Source organism: Cyanistes caeruleus, chromosome 4 (genome assembly GCF_971803275.1).
Source record: "Cyanistes caeruleus chromosome 4, bCyaCae1.hap1.1, whole genome shotgun sequence".
Lineage (NCBI taxonomy): Eukaryota > Metazoa > Chordata > Aves > Passeriformes > Paridae > Cyanistes > Cyanistes caeruleus.
Window position 1 is genome coordinate 55,929,574 of NC_141704.1, and position 17,960 is coordinate 55,947,533.

At 37.6% G+C, this 17,960-nt stretch overlaps 1 protein-coding gene across 12 annotated transcripts in view; it reads left to right on the plus strand.

The window, feature by feature from the left end:
• BICD1 (BICD cargo adaptor 1) overlaps nucleotides 1-17,594 on the plus strand; it is a 164,976-nt gene extending 147,382 nt beyond the window's left edge. For 6 of the 12 annotated variants that reach the window (XR_015285641.1, XM_086884864.1, XM_086884870.1 and 3 more), the window contains one exon: nucleotides 14,260-17,594. Coding sequence is in view for 11 of the 12 variants with exons in the window: in XM_086884864.1 (XP_086740990.1) it covers nucleotides 14,260-14,426 (167 nt within the window). In the remaining variant the exon portion in view is untranslated. Of the gene's footprint in view, nucleotides 1-8,229; nucleotides 8,316-14,259 lie in introns of all 12 variants that reach the window. The other 6 variants (XM_086884865.1, XM_086884869.1, XM_086884868.1 and 3 more) reach the window with 2 other exon arrangements.
• Nucleotides 17,595-17,960: the final 366 nt, after the last annotated feature.

A 17,960-nucleotide genomic window follows, 5' to 3' on the forward strand; every position in this document is an offset into this window, starting at 1 on the left:
ACCATTATTTTTAAAAAAACCCCACAACTTTATTCTGGTAACACAAATTTAGTATGAGTACAAATAGCCCTTTGCTTCATTAGAGCTCTTCATTAGAACATCTCATTAGAGATCCATGGATAATTTTTCTAAGAAAGAATGTTGTATTTTTATCTACTGGGAGTGTACTTGTGTTGATGATGATCCTGTAGCTGCAAGATGTCTCTGAGCTTGTGCAATCAGAAAGGCCACTGGCTGTTGTGAGACTCATGCAGTATTGGTTTGATCTGTCTCTGCTCCTCATAAAAAATGGATTTTATATGTTTTTAGTAGGTTTTTAAAAAAATCATGTGTAAGGGGTTTTTTAAACATGAATATGATGCTCTCCACAAAAGGGATAATTGAGTCACTATTTACTTATTATCCGTGTTCTATTTTTTTGTTCTGCATTGTCCTATTTTCTGTGGGTTCTGTAAACATGCCATATTTGTATCTGTGTGTGTTCATTGTTTGATGAGCGGTATCAATGCATATATACAGATACATGTATATATCTTCCTGCTCTCAGGGCCATGTCCTGCATCTGATATGCTCATTTATCTCAGCTTAATGAGCATTGCATATTTATGCCATTTCAAGCATGGTGTGTTGTCCCTGTGGAGGCCGTTTTGAATTTGAGGAACAGTGTCCTTGCCAAGGACATTGGTTGGCTGTAACTGATGAAGAATTCATCTGGCTAAATGTACTTTTACCTCTTGGTGCCACTGTGAACAGGACCTTTTCACTCTGTGCTTTTCCTCTCTTGCATTTAGCTTTCCAGTTGCCACTGATGAGACCAAACCCATGCATTTCATGCTGATCAATATAATTTAGCTACTTCAATATGATTTAGCTATATGGCATGAATTCACTGCAATTCTACAAGTTTAGTTTATTTTTATTACGTTTTTTCACTATATAAACAAAGTAATCCTGAAATAAAACCACTTTTTCATAGAAGCCCTAATTTGTTTGATAAAACATTAAAGAGTAATAATAAGAAAAAGAGATTGCAGTGAAATCCATGCCTTACTGCTGTGTATTTTCATTAAAAAGTTATTGACATTTTTCTCTCTCTATCTAAGCTATGACATCATTGCTGGATGGAAAGGTTTACATTAGCATCATTTGTTAAAGTTCTGCAGTAAAGTCTTATTTAGACTTCTGGGTTTTTTCCTAGCTAAACAGGTATACAGATGACACATTAAATCTTTAAGGCATTTTACCAAATATTTGTTGCTTTCTCTGAAAATTTTGGGCTTTGGAATCCAGTCCTATCAATTAAGTAAAACAGAGATTGAAATAACCTTACAGTCTTGGTGACAAAAGTCATCCATCTCTATCTTCTTTTATGACAAGTTTTAATGCGGTTTCATGACTTGCTGATTTTTGCCATCAAATACACAGAAATATTCAATACTGTGCTTTTTACCTCATAAATCAGGCAAAACAGAAGTGAGTCTTTGTTTGAATTAGACATGCTGACATTTTAGCTGTCTGATAGAGCAATTCCTTGGGATGTTGTGGTGTTTGGAGGAAGCTCACAGCAGTTCTTTAAGCAAGACTAGTGTCCTTGGTTGTATCTCCCTGTCTGCATTTTTTAGGGCCATAGAACCTTACAATTGTAACTTATGTTGTTTCTTCCAAAGCCTACTAAAGTTACTGTTCCCACTGACTTCAACCTTTGGATCAGGCCCTTCTTTATCCATATAATAGTGCAAGTATTTGTGCTGTGGATGATTTTGTGACCTGAAATGTGTCCTCGACTTATGTTTCCATGGTAAACAACAAGACTGAAATGTGATGATTTATGTAATTTTAAGACCTTTCTTTTCCTCTTTTGAAATGTTTAAAATGTGTGTATCTTTTAGTAAGTGCTTCATGAATCATCAGACATTTCTAAATGTGCTTTTTATGAACTGTATATAAAAGAAAAGAACTGAAGATATATTTTTCAGCTTATGCCATTTCCATTCCTGCTGTTTTACTAACCCATTATTTAGCTTCTCAGTAGATTTAATGAGGAATTATTTAAAGCATTCACAGAAACCATTTGACAAATAACAGAAACACGTCATGATACAGAAAGTGTGAAAAAGGCTACAGAGGTAACAAGAAACCTCTTAATGTTCTGAACCTGTAACTGGAGAAAAATGCACTTCACTAATTTCGTTAATGACAAGGTATCAGTTACTTTTTAAGAGCTACTCTTAATATGAGCTACAGGAAAAGCAAGCTGGGATATGGCTTTATCACTATACTTTGAGCTAGCAGGCACATTATTACTGAAACATGTGGACTGATGGGGGAACAGCTCTCTAGATTTGGGATAATTCAGGTCTAAAAGCAAATACAAGCAAAGTCATGCAGAATGAGGAAATTAAGGGTAAAAGCACTCCATATAGTATAGCTGCTGTATAGATGAACTCATCAGGACATAGCCAAGAAACCTGATGTGATCTGGAAAGCCCCTGAATCAGTGACCTACTAAGCCATGGCTGTCTGTGCTGTGTGAAGTGGTTAGTGATGCTCCATGAGCCCATTTGTGGAAATCACCAAGATAAATAGCATTTCCCTAAATGCCATAAGTGAATAGCAGTTAAACTCCCTACCTGCTCTTACTCTTGAGAAGCATTTAACAGCAAACCCTCTGTTAGGTTAACTCTGCCTGACCTTGTCCTAAGGTGCTCAGAGGAGGAGGAGCAGAAGGAGGGCCTGTGTCAGGAACTTGTGATTGTAGAAACAAACAGTGGGACATTCCTGAGCATGCTTTGCCAGAAAAAGAAGATGGGCACGGGGAGATGACAGAGATGAGGATTTTAGATGCATCCTACTGCTGGCCTACTGCATCTTAGGGCAATGTATAGATATTGGTAATCAATGGGAGTTCAGCAGCATGCTCACATCTCTTATTCTTTAAATAGTGTTTAAAAAGAGTAAGAAATAAGTAGTGGAAGAATTAACTGTTGATGTAACTTCTCCAATCAAAAGTAATCTAAGCTATTAAGTTTCCTGAATAGCAAGCTTAAGCTGTGAGTTACCTGTGTACTTCCTCTCTCAACACAAAAATCTCACAGTAGATTACCTTTAACATGAAGAAAGCTGAAAATGATACTTGGTAGACACATTTCTCTATCTCCAATCAATGATCAGTTTGATGGAACTGAGGCAAAATTCAGACAGTAGGAAATTGCAGGCAATGTGGGTGCTGGAAAATGTGCAGGAGCTAAGCAGCACCTGGTGAATTTTATTTGGCTGCTGGTGTGCAGCTGTGCCAGGATGGGGCTGGCCCTCCTGGAGTGGTAGAATGGCTCTGCACAAGGGCCAGTCCCCCTACACTGCTCCTTTGGCTCACAGGCCAGGACAAGTTGACTCAATCCTTTTCTGTACAAGCTGGGGTTAATTAGGCCAGCCAGGCTCCAGATGGAGCCCCAGAGGTTGCTCCACCATAGCCCTCTCCTCCCAGGGCAGCCTGCAGAATCATGGAGTTGTTTCACTTTCCAGTTTTCAGCTGACAGACCAGTCTGCTGGGGCTGTGTGTAGGGCAGAGGTAATTGTATTATTTCCAGACTCAAACTGACCCTGGAAGCAGAAGGGAGAGACTCTTCTAATCTTTGACCTGTGCCTTTGTTTGTGGCTTTTTCCAAAGGTAAGTCACAGCTGTTCTCTCACCAGCTGTTTGTGATTACTGTTACCTCTTAAAGTTCCTCTTGGCTTTGAGGAAGGTCAAAGTTTTCTTGTCATTCATTAGAAAAATGAAGATAAATTATAAGTGAAATCAGCTGTCAAATGATTGTACAAACTTATGTCCTTGTCATCCTTGTATATAAACAGTTTGGGGACTTTTCTCATCCTGTCAGATTGCAGATTGAAAGCATCTCTAAAAATCTCAGTGAAGAGGGCAAGCATCTTAGTACCCTCTGCTCCATTCTTCTTGCCATCTCACATTTGTCTTTTGTTTTGAAAATCTTCCTTGTTTCTTACCTTTGAGCAGAGAGGATCGATTTATTGTCTCTGTAGGTCTTGCTCTGTGATGTAACACATTTTTACATCTGCACAACTAGAAGGCTACTCATCTGTTCTTTGCCCAATACTTTCAACTCATGCTATTAACCCTTCATTCTTTCCCATTAAATTGACATTTCAGGGATGAAAACAATTCATGATCATACTCTCTTTTCAAGTAAATTGTCAATATCAGCTTCATAGACATATTATCAAATTCCTCAGACTTGGTGGAGCAAGTTCAATTGACTTTGGGTAGCATAACATGAAGTCAGATAGCCTGAAAACTTTTACTTAGGGAAGAAGGAGCTTCTGTTGGCCTGGAGTGATAAATGGGATGCTAGGCAAGGTTTGTTTTAACAGAATGAAAAAGCCTCAATCTCACATTTGGTCACAAACATTTATTGACAGATTTTCATTTATCAAGAACAGATTGTTCCAAATATTTTCATATCAGAAGTGCAAAATATGTAACGGTTCCTGCTGATGGTTTGCTGTTTGGCTCTCCATTTTACCCTTTCAGATAAAAGAGGGAAAAAGAATTTTCATTGATTAACAGAACTAAATGCAGTTAGAAATCTATTATGCTTATCTTGGGATTCTGAGTAGTCTTGGTGTTTGAGAGCACTGTGTAGAGATAAGGAATTTCCTAGGAGTCAGAATGTGCTGAAATGTTCATTGCAGTGTGCTGGGTCCTGAGCAGGTGGGACTGGAAATGCTTGCATGTAGATTTTTCACAGAGGACATTGCTGATGTCACCAGAAGCCAAGCCCATCTCAGACACAAATAACCCAGGAAAGCAGACCTGTGTTGGTTAGAGTCACCAGTTCACAGACTGGAGGGCAGAGCACATCTTGTGACACCAGAGAAACATGTTGTTTTTGTGACTGAGCCAAAGGGAAGCACAGGAAAATACTCTATTTTTGGTGAGATTTGCTCTCAGCAGATAATTTATAGCAGCACATTCAGTGCTCATGTGAGCAGATGTAGTTTCTCTGAGCCTAGGTTTTTTTTAATGCTCTTACATCAGGAGCTGATTAGCCCGATTAGGACTGAGCATTAGGTTCCAAAGGAAAATCAGCAGTGGCTAATCTGTGTGAGAGGAAATCTCTGAGCCCTTTATATCATCATTGTGCAAGCGGCTAAAATGTCAGGAACTGAAAATTGAAACAGGGCTAACATATAGCACAAGTTAAACCTCAGATTTCCAATATTTCTTCAAAATTCCAGTGGTAAGTGTTGTTGGAGAGTGTCACAAGGCTCTCTATCTGCAGCACAAGTCCTGCTGAATTCAGTGAAAACTGGCATGTGGATTTCTGTGTACAGCAGATCCTCTTTGTCATCTGTGGTTGAAATGAGTGCTGAAATTAATTTCTTTGTTGTAGGTTCATGGAATGGTAAAAGGACTTGAGATCAGATAGCTCATCCCCTGCCCCAAAGTGGTTTATTTCCTAACAGCAAGTGAAGATGATGGAGAAATAAGATAGTCTGTATTTAATAACTTTATTGATGATTTTCTTGGTGGTAGTGTCAGAAGACACACCAAAAAGTGTAACCTGTGTCTGTACCCCAAGTACCTTCTACATAAATGACAGACTGTCCTTTCACTCTGCAGCTTGACTGACAGGCCCTAATATTTGAAAGGTACAGGTAAAAGGCTTCTTTCAATGTGATTTTAAAATTTATTTTTACTTTTTTTTAGTAATAGAAAGCATGTCTTTCTTGCCTTGTCTTTATGGCATGTGACATTAGAATTAGTAAAGACTTTTTTGCGACTTTTAACCTTCAGCAGAGTATTTGAGAAAGAAACAAACATTTACTTAATACAGGCAGGAGTTCCTTAGTAGAAAGAAGTCATTTTATGATTGTCATGGCATTAGAGAAGGGTGTCATAAATCCTCCAAAATTCTTAAAAGGATTAAATATAGAAGGAATAAAGTTAGCTCTTGCACAGCTACTTGGGCATAAGTAGATAAGAAGCTCCTTTGAATTTGAAATGTGTCTATGCAAGCCATATTCATTCTGCTTAGCTCTTTCCTAGCATAATCCTCAGAAACTTCACTCCTGGAGGATGTAGGAGGACGATTCAGTCATCTTAAGACATGTGGATCACTAGATGTGGTCCTGATGTGAACGTGAGCCAGATTGCATGAGCTTTGCTGACGCCAGCTAGAATAGTGTTTCACACTGAAATAGTTATTACGCAGCTTGCATAATCCTCCCAGGACCTGGCTCACTAGTCAAGCGTTCTGCCAAATGAAGCAGATCAAGATGCATCATAAAATATTTGCAGCAGGTTTGAGATATTGGAACGGGATCATAAATCAGGCATTTGTGTTGTTCTGGAAAAGCCTGTCGGAACAATTTCTTCTGTATTAGTGAAACCTGTCTGCATCTTTTCATCACACAGCATTTTGTTCTGTATTTCTTTCCTCAGTGACAACTTTGTATAACCTGGTGGGAATGACTTTACTTTGGATTTCTGCAAACTATTTTGTTTAGAATAAAGCATTACTTATTTATTTATTTGCTATCATTTTCTGTCTGCAGTTAGCCTGATCTGTCTGTTCCTCAGACACCTCTTATTTTAGTTGAGCTTTGTGCTGAAATGACAGATCCTTCTATTCATGACTCAAATACATTGCCAACTCTTGCACTCCTCTGCTAAAGGATACAGTGAGGACTATAGTGACAATCCTGGCAAATGAGAGTGGCAGAGTATTCTTTCTTATTCCATTTCTGCTTTGGAACACAATGCTGCCGGCACAAACTCTGCACATATTTTTCTAACCTATGTACTAGAAAAGAGGTCCAAGCCCTTCTCTTCTTTGCTGAAGCAGGAAGAAACCAGTGATTTGGGTACACTTGCTTCTTACCCACTGGAGGTCAGCACAGATCTTCACAGGAGCTAGGGAGAAGCCTCGTAGGCTGGTATGGAAGGGAAATACTATATAATAGTGGATATGATGCTTAGTGTGCTATCAAGGTGTGTTGCTCTGCAGTACCTGATGTCATCTCAACACTCTTGACAGCAAATTACTTGCATGTTCTTCCATTGATTGAGACAAAGAACAGAAGGGGGTTTTGAAACACATCTACATTGTAAAGAGAAATTATTATTGGTGTTGAGCTTTAAGTAGCAAACAATTGGAAGAAAAAATCAAGTTCTTTCTGAGTACATGGAGGTCCCTTGTCTCATTTTTAAGGTTTAGGGGAAAATAACCCCATTCTATCAAACAGGTTGAGAATCAGGTTGAAGCAATCAGGAAGGATGACAGGTCTGCAAATACTACTGGAGATGAAAAGTAATCTCCAGCAGTTTTTGGTAGGGTCAGAATTTCACCCATAGATTCCAATATTTGAAAAGATCCTGATGGATCTGAATCACACAGACAGTGGAATGAAAGGCCAGAATGCTGCAGGGAAAATGAGCAGATCTTGAGATCTGAAAAATCTCAGTAAACACTGCTGACTTAGAAAGTAGGGTTGTCTTGTTGAACTACTTTCATGAAGCCCCACAAGTATTATCCAGTCTAAAGCTGTCTTCATATTTTCAATGTCACAGGAAAACAAAGCAATGAAGGATTATTTGGCTTTACTGTTATTTAATAAATTAAGAACCATAATACAACTTTGCAAGTGATTGATGTGGAAACTTCTTTGACAGAGAATTGATAAAATAATTGAGACAAAACAATGAAACTGACTGTATCAAGTTCTCCCTTTTTCCTACCAAAAAACCCCAATCTCACAAGCACTGTCCAGAAATTGAAAAGACTTTCTTGTATGTTTTAATGAGATTCCATAATTGTTTTTGTATGGATATAAGTCCTTCAGATAAATTTTGAGTAGCTTTTTTGATACTTTTCATATTAGATGTGAGCAAAACTACTTCATGACAAGCAGAAAAATGAGAAGTACAAAGTTTAAACTCAGATCCTGAATACCACCCCTTACTGCTGTCTATCTAAACAAAAATTTGTCAGTGCTAAGGGAAGGGAAAACAAAACTTTTTTGAGTGCTTCTTCTGAAAAGGAGAAAAAGGCAACAGCCAATGTCACTGCTATCAGACAAAAGGTGTTTCTGTCAGATAAGGCATCAAGAGCACATTCCTCACTAAATCTCTCCCTGAGATGCGTAGCCTGTGTACTGCCGTTACTAACCCCTTGCTCTGTAATCTCTCTGTATATATGTCTAATTTATCAGTTTCTTGTAGATTGTCAGCAGCCTGCTGCCTCCATACCGCCACACGGCTCACAACTAGCCAGGGGGCCAGATTGCCAGACTGTCAGGTAAACTCCACTAACCCTCCTCTCTTTACACATAGCTGCATGCATGCCTGCCACCCCCCTCCTCCTCCTCAGACAAAAACTCTTCACTTTTTCTCTGACAGCAAGCTTTTAACAGCTTGAAGAACAGTGGTAATTTCTGCAGTGACAGTACCAACATGAGTCACAGCATTCGTGCACTTGCTTCCCTGTAAAAATATGGAAAAAATGCAAAGCTGGATCTTGCAGCCCTCATTCGATATTTTTATGCAGTTTTTCATCAATGCCAAAATAGTAATGAATTTATTTTTTTGCTAGAAAGATTTACTTAAATGGGGGACTTATAATTTCAGGGGTAGATGTAGGCTTCCTGTTTGTAAGGTGGCATTTTAAAGGCGTTTGTGAGACTAGCAGACACTTCTAAATTCTCCCTGACTTGGAAACCCAGACCCAAGGCAATCAATTTTTAATCTTGTTTCTAAAAGTAAACTCCTGGTGCCCTTGCTCATAGGTGGTGCAAAGGCCACATCATGCTTCTGGGATGGCTGAGTTAACCAAGGCATAACCCCCAAACCTAAGCAAAACAAAAGGACATTACAATAATTTTATCTGTTCATGGGACATTCTGTGCAAATATTCACTTATGTCTATGCTCTCATTTGAAATAGGTTACATTATTTTTAGGCCCTTGCCCGAACTGTAGTGACCAAGTTAGTGCCTCTCTTTTATTGCCTACAAAGTGGAAGTACTATTATCTTCTTTACTATGTAAGAGCAATATGAAAATTTTACTGAGAAATTGGTGTAAACTCATTATAACTGGAAAGTATACTGATATGGAGTTTGGACTTCTACAGCTTACTGAAAGAAAAAAAAACTACAAGTTACACTTAAAATCCTTAATATGCCAGTAAAGTGATACTGCTGTATTTTAGATGTTAGAGCAATTTGAGATTAGCAATTGGTGCTTTGCAAATATGGAAGGTTAATGTCAACAAGTCTTATTTGAACCCTATTTAATTAAATTAAAGGCTATTTTGTTCCTTCCAGAGCTACTCTTCTAGTGGAGAATATGCTCAACTACCATCCCTCTCTAAATGCTGAATAATTGCTTCTGTAATTTTAAAAGGTCTTATCAGAATGGAAAACCTACCTGATTTGCTACTTGTGTACATTTATCTGCAAACATTAACTTCTTTTGATAATTTAAAATATGGTTAATATTTTAAAAACTTCATGTCAGTCATCCTAAAAACAACACACACCTTACACACAAAATTGACTTTCAGGTAGCTATTGTTTTTTACCCCTAGATTTGTAATTGTCTGATGAAGTCAAAACAACACAGACTTTGATATATTCACACTGCTGCCTTGCTTGCCTCAGCCACATTACCTGCCCAGCTCTGTAAGGCAGCAAAGCATAACAATAGATTTAATGCAAGTCAGCAGGATGACATCAGTTGTTGAGTGGTTTAAATAAAGTAATTGGAATCTGGAGTAAAATTTGAGGGCATTTAAGGACCAATTAGACTTATTGAAGTTTGGATTTTCTAAATGCAGCAGAGAAGGAAGCCAGGAGCTTGTTCCACCCTTCCTTGTCCTTTGACAGTCCCTACTGGGGTGGCACATACGATTTATGTCACAGGGCGATGCCAAATGAGGCAAATGAAAGCTCTGCCCAGCCCTGAAGTCACCCATTTTAAGTGAGAACTGTGCTTGTTTTTGAAAGTCTCCAACACAATTCCTGCAGTAATGTGACCTCTCATTGGCATTTCACTCAGGACTCAACAGGAGCTGGTGAAGGCTTGTGCTTCACACAAATGTTTTCCACATCCTGCAATGTCTAATTGTGTTCAAACCAGTTAGTTAACCTGACCATAGCACAGGTAGATTCACAGAGAGTTTTCCCTCATTGATTATTTACACTATGGTTTTTAAGTGGGACTTGTATAACTCTGGCATTTTTAGTAACTGGGTTTCCAATGCATAGGCTTTGGTGAATCTCACTAGATAAGCAATGCAGTTTCAAGCCAAATGACACTCCAGGGCAGATGTAGTCAATTTATTTTATCTTTAAAGTGGCCTTTTTGCTTGAATCTGCATGTTTTAACTGAAACTTGATTGGAGGATCTGTGACAACTTTCCTTAAGAGACTTTTTTTAAAGAGTTGGGGTTTTTTTTAAAGCAAAATGTTTTTTTAATGCAACAGTGCACAAAAGTCTCACTCTGCCTTCCACCCATCAACTCAGTTTCTAGGCCTGGGGATATGGGGCAAGCAACCAAATCCAGGCCTGCCCTGAAAATTACTGTATGCTGTTCCCCCTTCCCAACATCTGTAGCTACCTGTCTGCTGGACTATACTGGACAAAGCTAAAATATTGCCATTATCTAATATATATAATATATCCAATATTATAAAGAGCTAGTCCATAATTGGATTGTGTTAAGATTTCTGTTGAATGCAGTGAAAACCTCATTTTCATTATCAGAGGCCAAAACTCTAGGCCCAAATTATCCCTTAATAAGAAAACAAACCACAACTCCCTGGTACCTTAAATTAAATTAATACTGCCTTTTAATATGAAATTATGCTTTTACTTATATAAAGTAGGAAATAAATCTTAAGAAAGGTAAAACATGCAACTTAACACATGCAAAATTTTTGCATTCTGAAAGTATCATTGGTCTGTTTATATTTTCCTTTCCTGATTTGTTGCAGTTACAATCAATGCCAGACAATGTTGCATGTGAATGACATCTCTAAGCCAGAACAGAGTACTTGCAAACACTGAAGGGCTTTGCACACTATTTTCCAGTTAATTTTAGAAATACTTGATTAGTATTTTGAGTGCCAGGGGAAAAAAATAAGAGAGCTGCATAAAGCCAGACAATAATACTAGCACAAAAAATACTAACTAAAAATATTAACACAGTAAAAAATACTAACACAAAAAAGTTGCCCAGACTTTATTCATCAATTGAATGAGTACATCCCCAAATGATACTGGCATTTAAAAAGATGTTCTCAAAAAGTCTGTAAGAACCAAATGTTTCAAAAACTACACATATCCCATTGGGTGAATGTAACAATGTTATTCTCTGTTTATAGTCAAAAACTCAAGTTCTTCCATGTCTCTCTCTTACTTTTTGTTATTAATCTGCTGTCTGTGACTGTCAATGTGTCTGATAACTCAGCTCCAGCACCTGCTGCCACAGCACCTCTACTGCCATAAAAAGCACATTCAATGCCACGTGTCACTTGCTGATTCTGATGTATTTTTAGTTTATGTACTGCTACAGTAATCTGCATTAATGAACTGGATGAATTGTGTTTCTGAAGAGAGGAAGGTATAACAGCAGAGTTTTAGAAAAAGACTTAAATCTATTGGAGGTGCAGGTGATGTGGTTATATATTTTTCTATAAAGGAGCCTGCTAGCCTTGAAATTCTTTTTTCTCTTCCAAATGCCCCTAGTATTTATTATTGGTTGAAAAGGAAATAGCAAGACAAATTTTTCTATTTCTTCTGGCCACAAAGTGTGCTTGTATTTGAAAGTAAGAAGCAATGTAGAACTATCAGGAGAAGAAAATTAATATAACTAGGCAGAGTTCTTAGAATTGCTAATCTGAGCATAGCCTGGGACAGTCTGTAATACAGTTTTTACAGTCATGGCTGGCTTTGTACTGAAGGTCAAGCTGTAAAGTTATTATGGTTGTATATATTTGTGCAGAGGAGAATCTTACGTGTCTCAAAGAGGTTTTTTCAGGCCACTGAGGCTGTACATAACTAGTTGTAACTACAGCCATTTCTTCACCAGTCCTCTCCCTCAGAGCATGAGCATCTTTTGTTGCTTATTTTTAAAGTTAGGAAGGAAGCCCCAGAAGACAAACACATCTCTGCTAATGAGCCAGGAATGTGTGTGTTGAGTTTCTGTTCCTCTCTGGCAATTATAGGAGTCCTGTTTAAAAAGAAACAAGGCAGCAAGGGAGAAGAGTAAGCCAGTCTTTGCTGGGTTGTGTAATCACCTCCTTGTTTATCTTCCCCAAATGTGATGTTGAGATTCTAATTCAGTTTTCTATCTCTGAAGGAATTAAGACTACTGCTTCTCCTAAGCCTATCTTGAAAACTTAGGAGACACTGAAGCCAGGAGCTTGCTCCTGATGAGTGGAAAAGTTTGAGAGTCAATACAGACCTTTTGGGTCAATCTGCAGTCACTCCTGATATAGTCATTAGTGTGGAACAGGTAAAGATAGATCTCAGTAAGATCTCTCTGTGGATGCTGTATCTGCATCTGCATGAGGCAGAATATGACCGAAGGATGGATACAGCCATGGAAAGAATTATTTCTTCTGAGGGCTCATAGTCAATAACAGTACACACTTTGAGACTGAACTCTTAGCTGAGCACAAAACAAAGCTTGTGGGATCCTGAGCTTCTTTCTATAACCCCCACTCACCACCCATTTTACAATCAGGAAACTCAACTTCAGGAGCACTAATGGGAAACAGAATCTAACTTTAAACATGTGATTCTGTGATCTTCAAATAAGCTCAGAGGTGCAAGGACTGTGGCACCTGCTGAATTGTAATGCCTGTGTATTTGTGGCCAAAGCCTCCCAGATTTCTCTGATTTGAATATGTAGACATTGCCATCAAGTTACTTAATGGTGGTTCTGCACACTTCTTTCTTCAGTCAAACACAATGTCATCTCTTTGTTTCCATAAGTAAATGCTGCATGTGGAAACTAAAGACATTTTCAGTACCACTGGCATTTCCAGTAGCAGTTTTCCAAACACCTCTGGCATTTCAAATTGATTCATTTCCAGCAATAGACTAATTGCATTCCTTCAGCCAGTACTCCAGTAGTCTGTGCTGCAGAGATAATATGTAAAAGCATGGTTTCTAAATAAGGAAAACAGAAAAGGCAAATTCACTTGAAGAAAGAGACATAAATGATGGTGCTTTATCATAAATCACACTGTTGAGCTTGGAATAACTTCAACACTGTAGAACATTTGAAGCATTAGGGGAAAAAACTCTTCCCAGACACATTAAAGAACTAGGGTTTGTGGTATTTTTCTGGGATTTTTTTCCCCCCCTTCTCTTTATAAACGACATTTTCTAGCTTTTTGTTTTATTATCTTGTTTTTCTACAGCTCTGCACCAAGAAGTGGGGGGTATTTGTGTTAGCTGCCCCTTTTCTTTGCTGCTACTCCAGCCCCTGTAAGCTGGTTCAAACCTCTCTGAACTGTATGCCAATAAATGCTACAAATGCACTCTAGAGTCTTAACAGGTGAATGCTGTTATCAGACAAATTGTACATGAAAAATAGTCAAATGACAGAAGAATATGACAGAATGAAAAGGATTCAAACAGCACAAAACCCCAAAGAAAACAAAACATAAGAAATCCCCATACTTTGGGAGTGTAAATTACAAAATATGTAATGATTAAGGGGCCTGATGAAGAAGCCTATACTGTATTTGTACAAATAAACTCGTAAATAGGTCACATTCAATAAGACATCACATTTTCACAAAGCTAGGAAACCTGATTTCCAGCCTGGCACTGTCCTTCATTTCAAACAGTGAATCAGCTGCATAGAGAAAATCTTTAATACTCATGTAAAGATGGCACCTGCATCTTGTCCTTCAAATTTGCTCCCCCATTTCACAGATGCTTTTATTTCCTCCACAGTCTTTGTCGTCTCACATGCAAACAGCAATTGTGTATGGCAGCTGTGAAGTGGGATATCAGGGCCACCTCACAAATGCATCCAGGTGTCACTGACTTGCTGTGCTCTGAGTGTTTGCTTTATGTACACTGTGCGTCTGAGGATATGGATTTAGAGACGAGGCTTCACCCCCTTTTAAAGTTCATTTCCAGCCCTGTACTATTTAATTACATGCTTGTAAAGAGTTTGCCTTGTATTTTAAGCGCTTTTTCTCTTTTCTTTTTTAATTTTCAGTCCTAATGCTCTTCCAGAAGAGCAGCCACATTCCAGCTCTCAGTGTGCCCCTCTCAACTGTCTCTCTAAGCCTCCTCCTTAGCCCTAATCTTCATATGCAACGTAAGAGAAAATGCAGAGTGGAGCGCATGCAACAAAGGTTGGGGTTGTTCCCAGCAAGCGGGTAGACAATCCTGCCTTGTTGCTGCTTTGGCAAGTCTGGATTCATATCCCCTGCTCTGGCAACTGAGGGAAGGTTGAGAAGAAGAACACAAAGCACAGAGCCCAACCTATCAAGAAGACTTTTTATGGTTCCTCTGATTGTACTCAAACTGTGCTATCACAACTGAAGTGTAGTGAAATTTAACATCTCGACAACAATGTTCCTCCCAGCTGCTTGGCTTTACCTCTGAAATGATGAGAGACTTAAGCCAATGTTAAAAAAAATGTTATAAAAATCCTACCCTCACATCCTCTAAGTTCAGCCATAGGAACCAGTTCAAATTTCCTTTTGTCTTCAAGGCTGTGATATTTATTTCTTACTTTATTTGCACCAGAATTTTGTGTTTATAAAATGCAGTCTTTTTTTTTTTTTGTGAGAGTTGTATTTAACTAATTTTATTTTTAAATCCAAGCAGAAATAGCTTCAGTGAAGAATGACTGTGTTAATATTAAAAAGAAGCTTGTTGCATTGGCCAGCATATGGCCAATTTTTATTGCACAAAAAGGTTGGAAATGGGTTGAATTGGAATGTTAACAATGACTGTATATTTTGCTGCTGCACTGATGTTGTTTATGCACTTGGTTTTTTAATTCCTATTACACTAGCTTCTGGTTTTGTTCTAGCTCTTCACTGAAAGATAATTATTAAGCCTAAGAAGGAGATGAAAGGATAATGTACTGATTTGTTTTCAGTTGTTTGCTCTCATTGTAATTATACTTCTCGCATCATGAATTGGTGCTGTTTTTTGGGATTACTTTCTATTTGGTATCTGAGAAAGAAAATCTAAAATAAGTAAAATGCTGTGTGCTAATTAAACACTTTCTTTCCTCCCGCTCCCATATTCAGGATCCTAGCTCGAGGCCTTACCAGGAAAGGCTAATTTGAATGAGGAAGTCGTGTGCATTTTGTGTGAAGTATTCTGTAGTGAAAGAACTCATGCAGGTAGGGTTGATGGTGTGGATCAAAGTCAGCAGGACTTTACTGTAGTGCATTTTTTCCTTGCCAAAAATCAACAGACACAGAACCTTAGCTCATGTCAGTTTATGACAAATACTCAGGTGATCAACACTACGCAGACTCTATCGCAACAGTGCACAGTGTTCCTAGTTAAAGATTCTTTCCTTTAAAAGCTGAGTAAGCCTGTTTTTCTCTTAAAAGTAGTGATTTTCAGAACAAAATCAAGGATAGAGGAATTTATTTGGTAGCAAGACAAGTGGCTAAGCAGAGGGTTATGGTTCAGCATCTGTGGGTTACCTGTCTGGTCGTCAGCTAATCAAGTCTGCAGTGCTGCCTACTTGTTGGTAACTAGCAGGCTCCTTGTTTTCTTAGGTGGCCTTAATTTATTTACAGAAGAGAGGCTTAGATATTTCCATGTCTTTATATCTTCTCTGCAGCACATGTGTGACCGACAAGTGGGAACACAGTACAGCCTAAGGTATGGGGTAGCTGGCAAAAAGAAATTGCTTCAGCTGTGGCTGGAGCAATTCTTTCAAATTCTGCCTGAATCTGAGAAAAGGAGGTCAGGTTTTTTAGGAGCAGTGCTTACCAAATGTTACAATACAGAAAACATCAGCAGAGGAAAGAATCGGTGACCACTCAGTGTGCCTAACAAATCATTATTACCATAGTACCAAGAACAAAGGTGCTGTAAATAGAAATATTTTATGTCATCAACAACGTCTGTCGTGTAACCTTGGCAAAGCAGCTGAGCTATTGTAACAAAACACTCAGAGATAGAGAAAATAGGAACAAACTGGTACCCAGTCTTGATCAGTTCAGACAGATAACACTCGGCAGTGTTTTGACTTTAGTTTCCATGGGGTTCACGTGATTCTTCTCATATACCTTTACATCACTATTCAGTATCATAATGGAACTGCCTGTTGTCTTGTCATAGAAAGCTCAAGTGAAACCTTGTTCAGCTCTATCATGATGTCTGACACTGAGTTTAGCTGCTATTTTGATTTTTTTTAAAACCCCACTGTATTTTGTCTGAGGCAAATTCAGCTTTCAAAAAGCATCTCCAGATTTCTGACCTTGTCTGACTGGTGTGTGAATATCTGCATCCAACAAAGACAGCTTCTGTATAGTGTTAATAAGAGAAGGAATTTGCATAGCACTTTGAATACAGTTACCACTGACTGCACTTGGAATAGTTTTTCCTATTTTCATATCCAAATCAAAGGCATTTTCCTAAACTTTAGTTAAGCAGTATTTCAATGAAATACATTTCCTTTCTATATAGGTACAAATTTATTGTGGGGGGGAAAAAGGTATTAAGACAGTTTAGAAACATATGCGTGTCCATGTGGATCAAGAGTTATGAAAGAACATTCAGTGGTATAGAAATTGTGGCCCTGTTTTATAGAAATAAGTTTTTTTATTCTCTTAAGTTTTAAATTTTTAATTTCCAAGTTTTCAATTTACATTTTTTTATATGTAATAAAATGTAATTGTTGGAAATGTGAGAGAACTAGAAACAAACCAACTTCAATGTACAAATGGTTGTAGTCATTGCATTGTAAGTTATAGAATTCTGTAGGTCCCTGGGACAATTTTTGTCAATTAACTAGTATAAAATAAAATATGTACCTTGAACTTAAGATGAAAACCTCTTCTTTGTTATATATTGATTGATAACATAAAACTTTGTGAAAAATTTTGTAGGAAATATTTACATTCAGACAAAACCAGAAACAAAAACCTGGGTTTTTTAAGGATTGCAAAATATTACATTTTGCCCATTTAAAATTAGCTTATGTTGTGTTGGTATCTATTCTGATTTTTAATGATTAAGAAAAAATGATTCATATATTTTTAATGGTTGAGTATACTTAGAATGACTATTATGTGTTTTACTCAGTAAAGAAGCAATTCAAATCATGCTCTGACTTCTGTGTCTGAAACATAGCTTTTATTCTCTATGATGGCCTTGAAATTTCTTTTGATTTGAAATAGCCTACTCAAAATAGGGTCATTTAGGTCAAAACAGGGGCATTTTGGTTTGGGTTGTGTTTTCTGATGTAGTGAAAAATTATTCCTTGTTCAGTGAAATGATCTGCTTGTGGAAATCCAGTTTATAGGAAATGTGTGAGGAAAAGAAGAAAAGGAAATAAATAGAAAAAAACCCAAATATAAAGGGAGAAAAAGATGAAAAATAAATTTTAAAATGTAATAGTATATTACAATATATTTTCTATCAGTCAGAACATATATGGAGGTTTTACAGAGAGAGGACATAACTGTTTTTCATGCTAATTGTATAGAATTTTTTGCCTTCTAAATGGAGGCAATAGTGTGATATTCTTTCTGATTGATCTGATTGACAGGTTGGCATCTCTGTGCTTTATCCACATTTTTACAGTAAATTAATGTAATCATAGCTATACAGCAGAGTTTGTAGAATGAAACTGTAATTAACGCTGCAAGTTTTAATGCCAAGTTGATTTTCAGTTTGCTTTTTATTTTTAAAACAATGACAAAGTTGTTTAAGCCATTT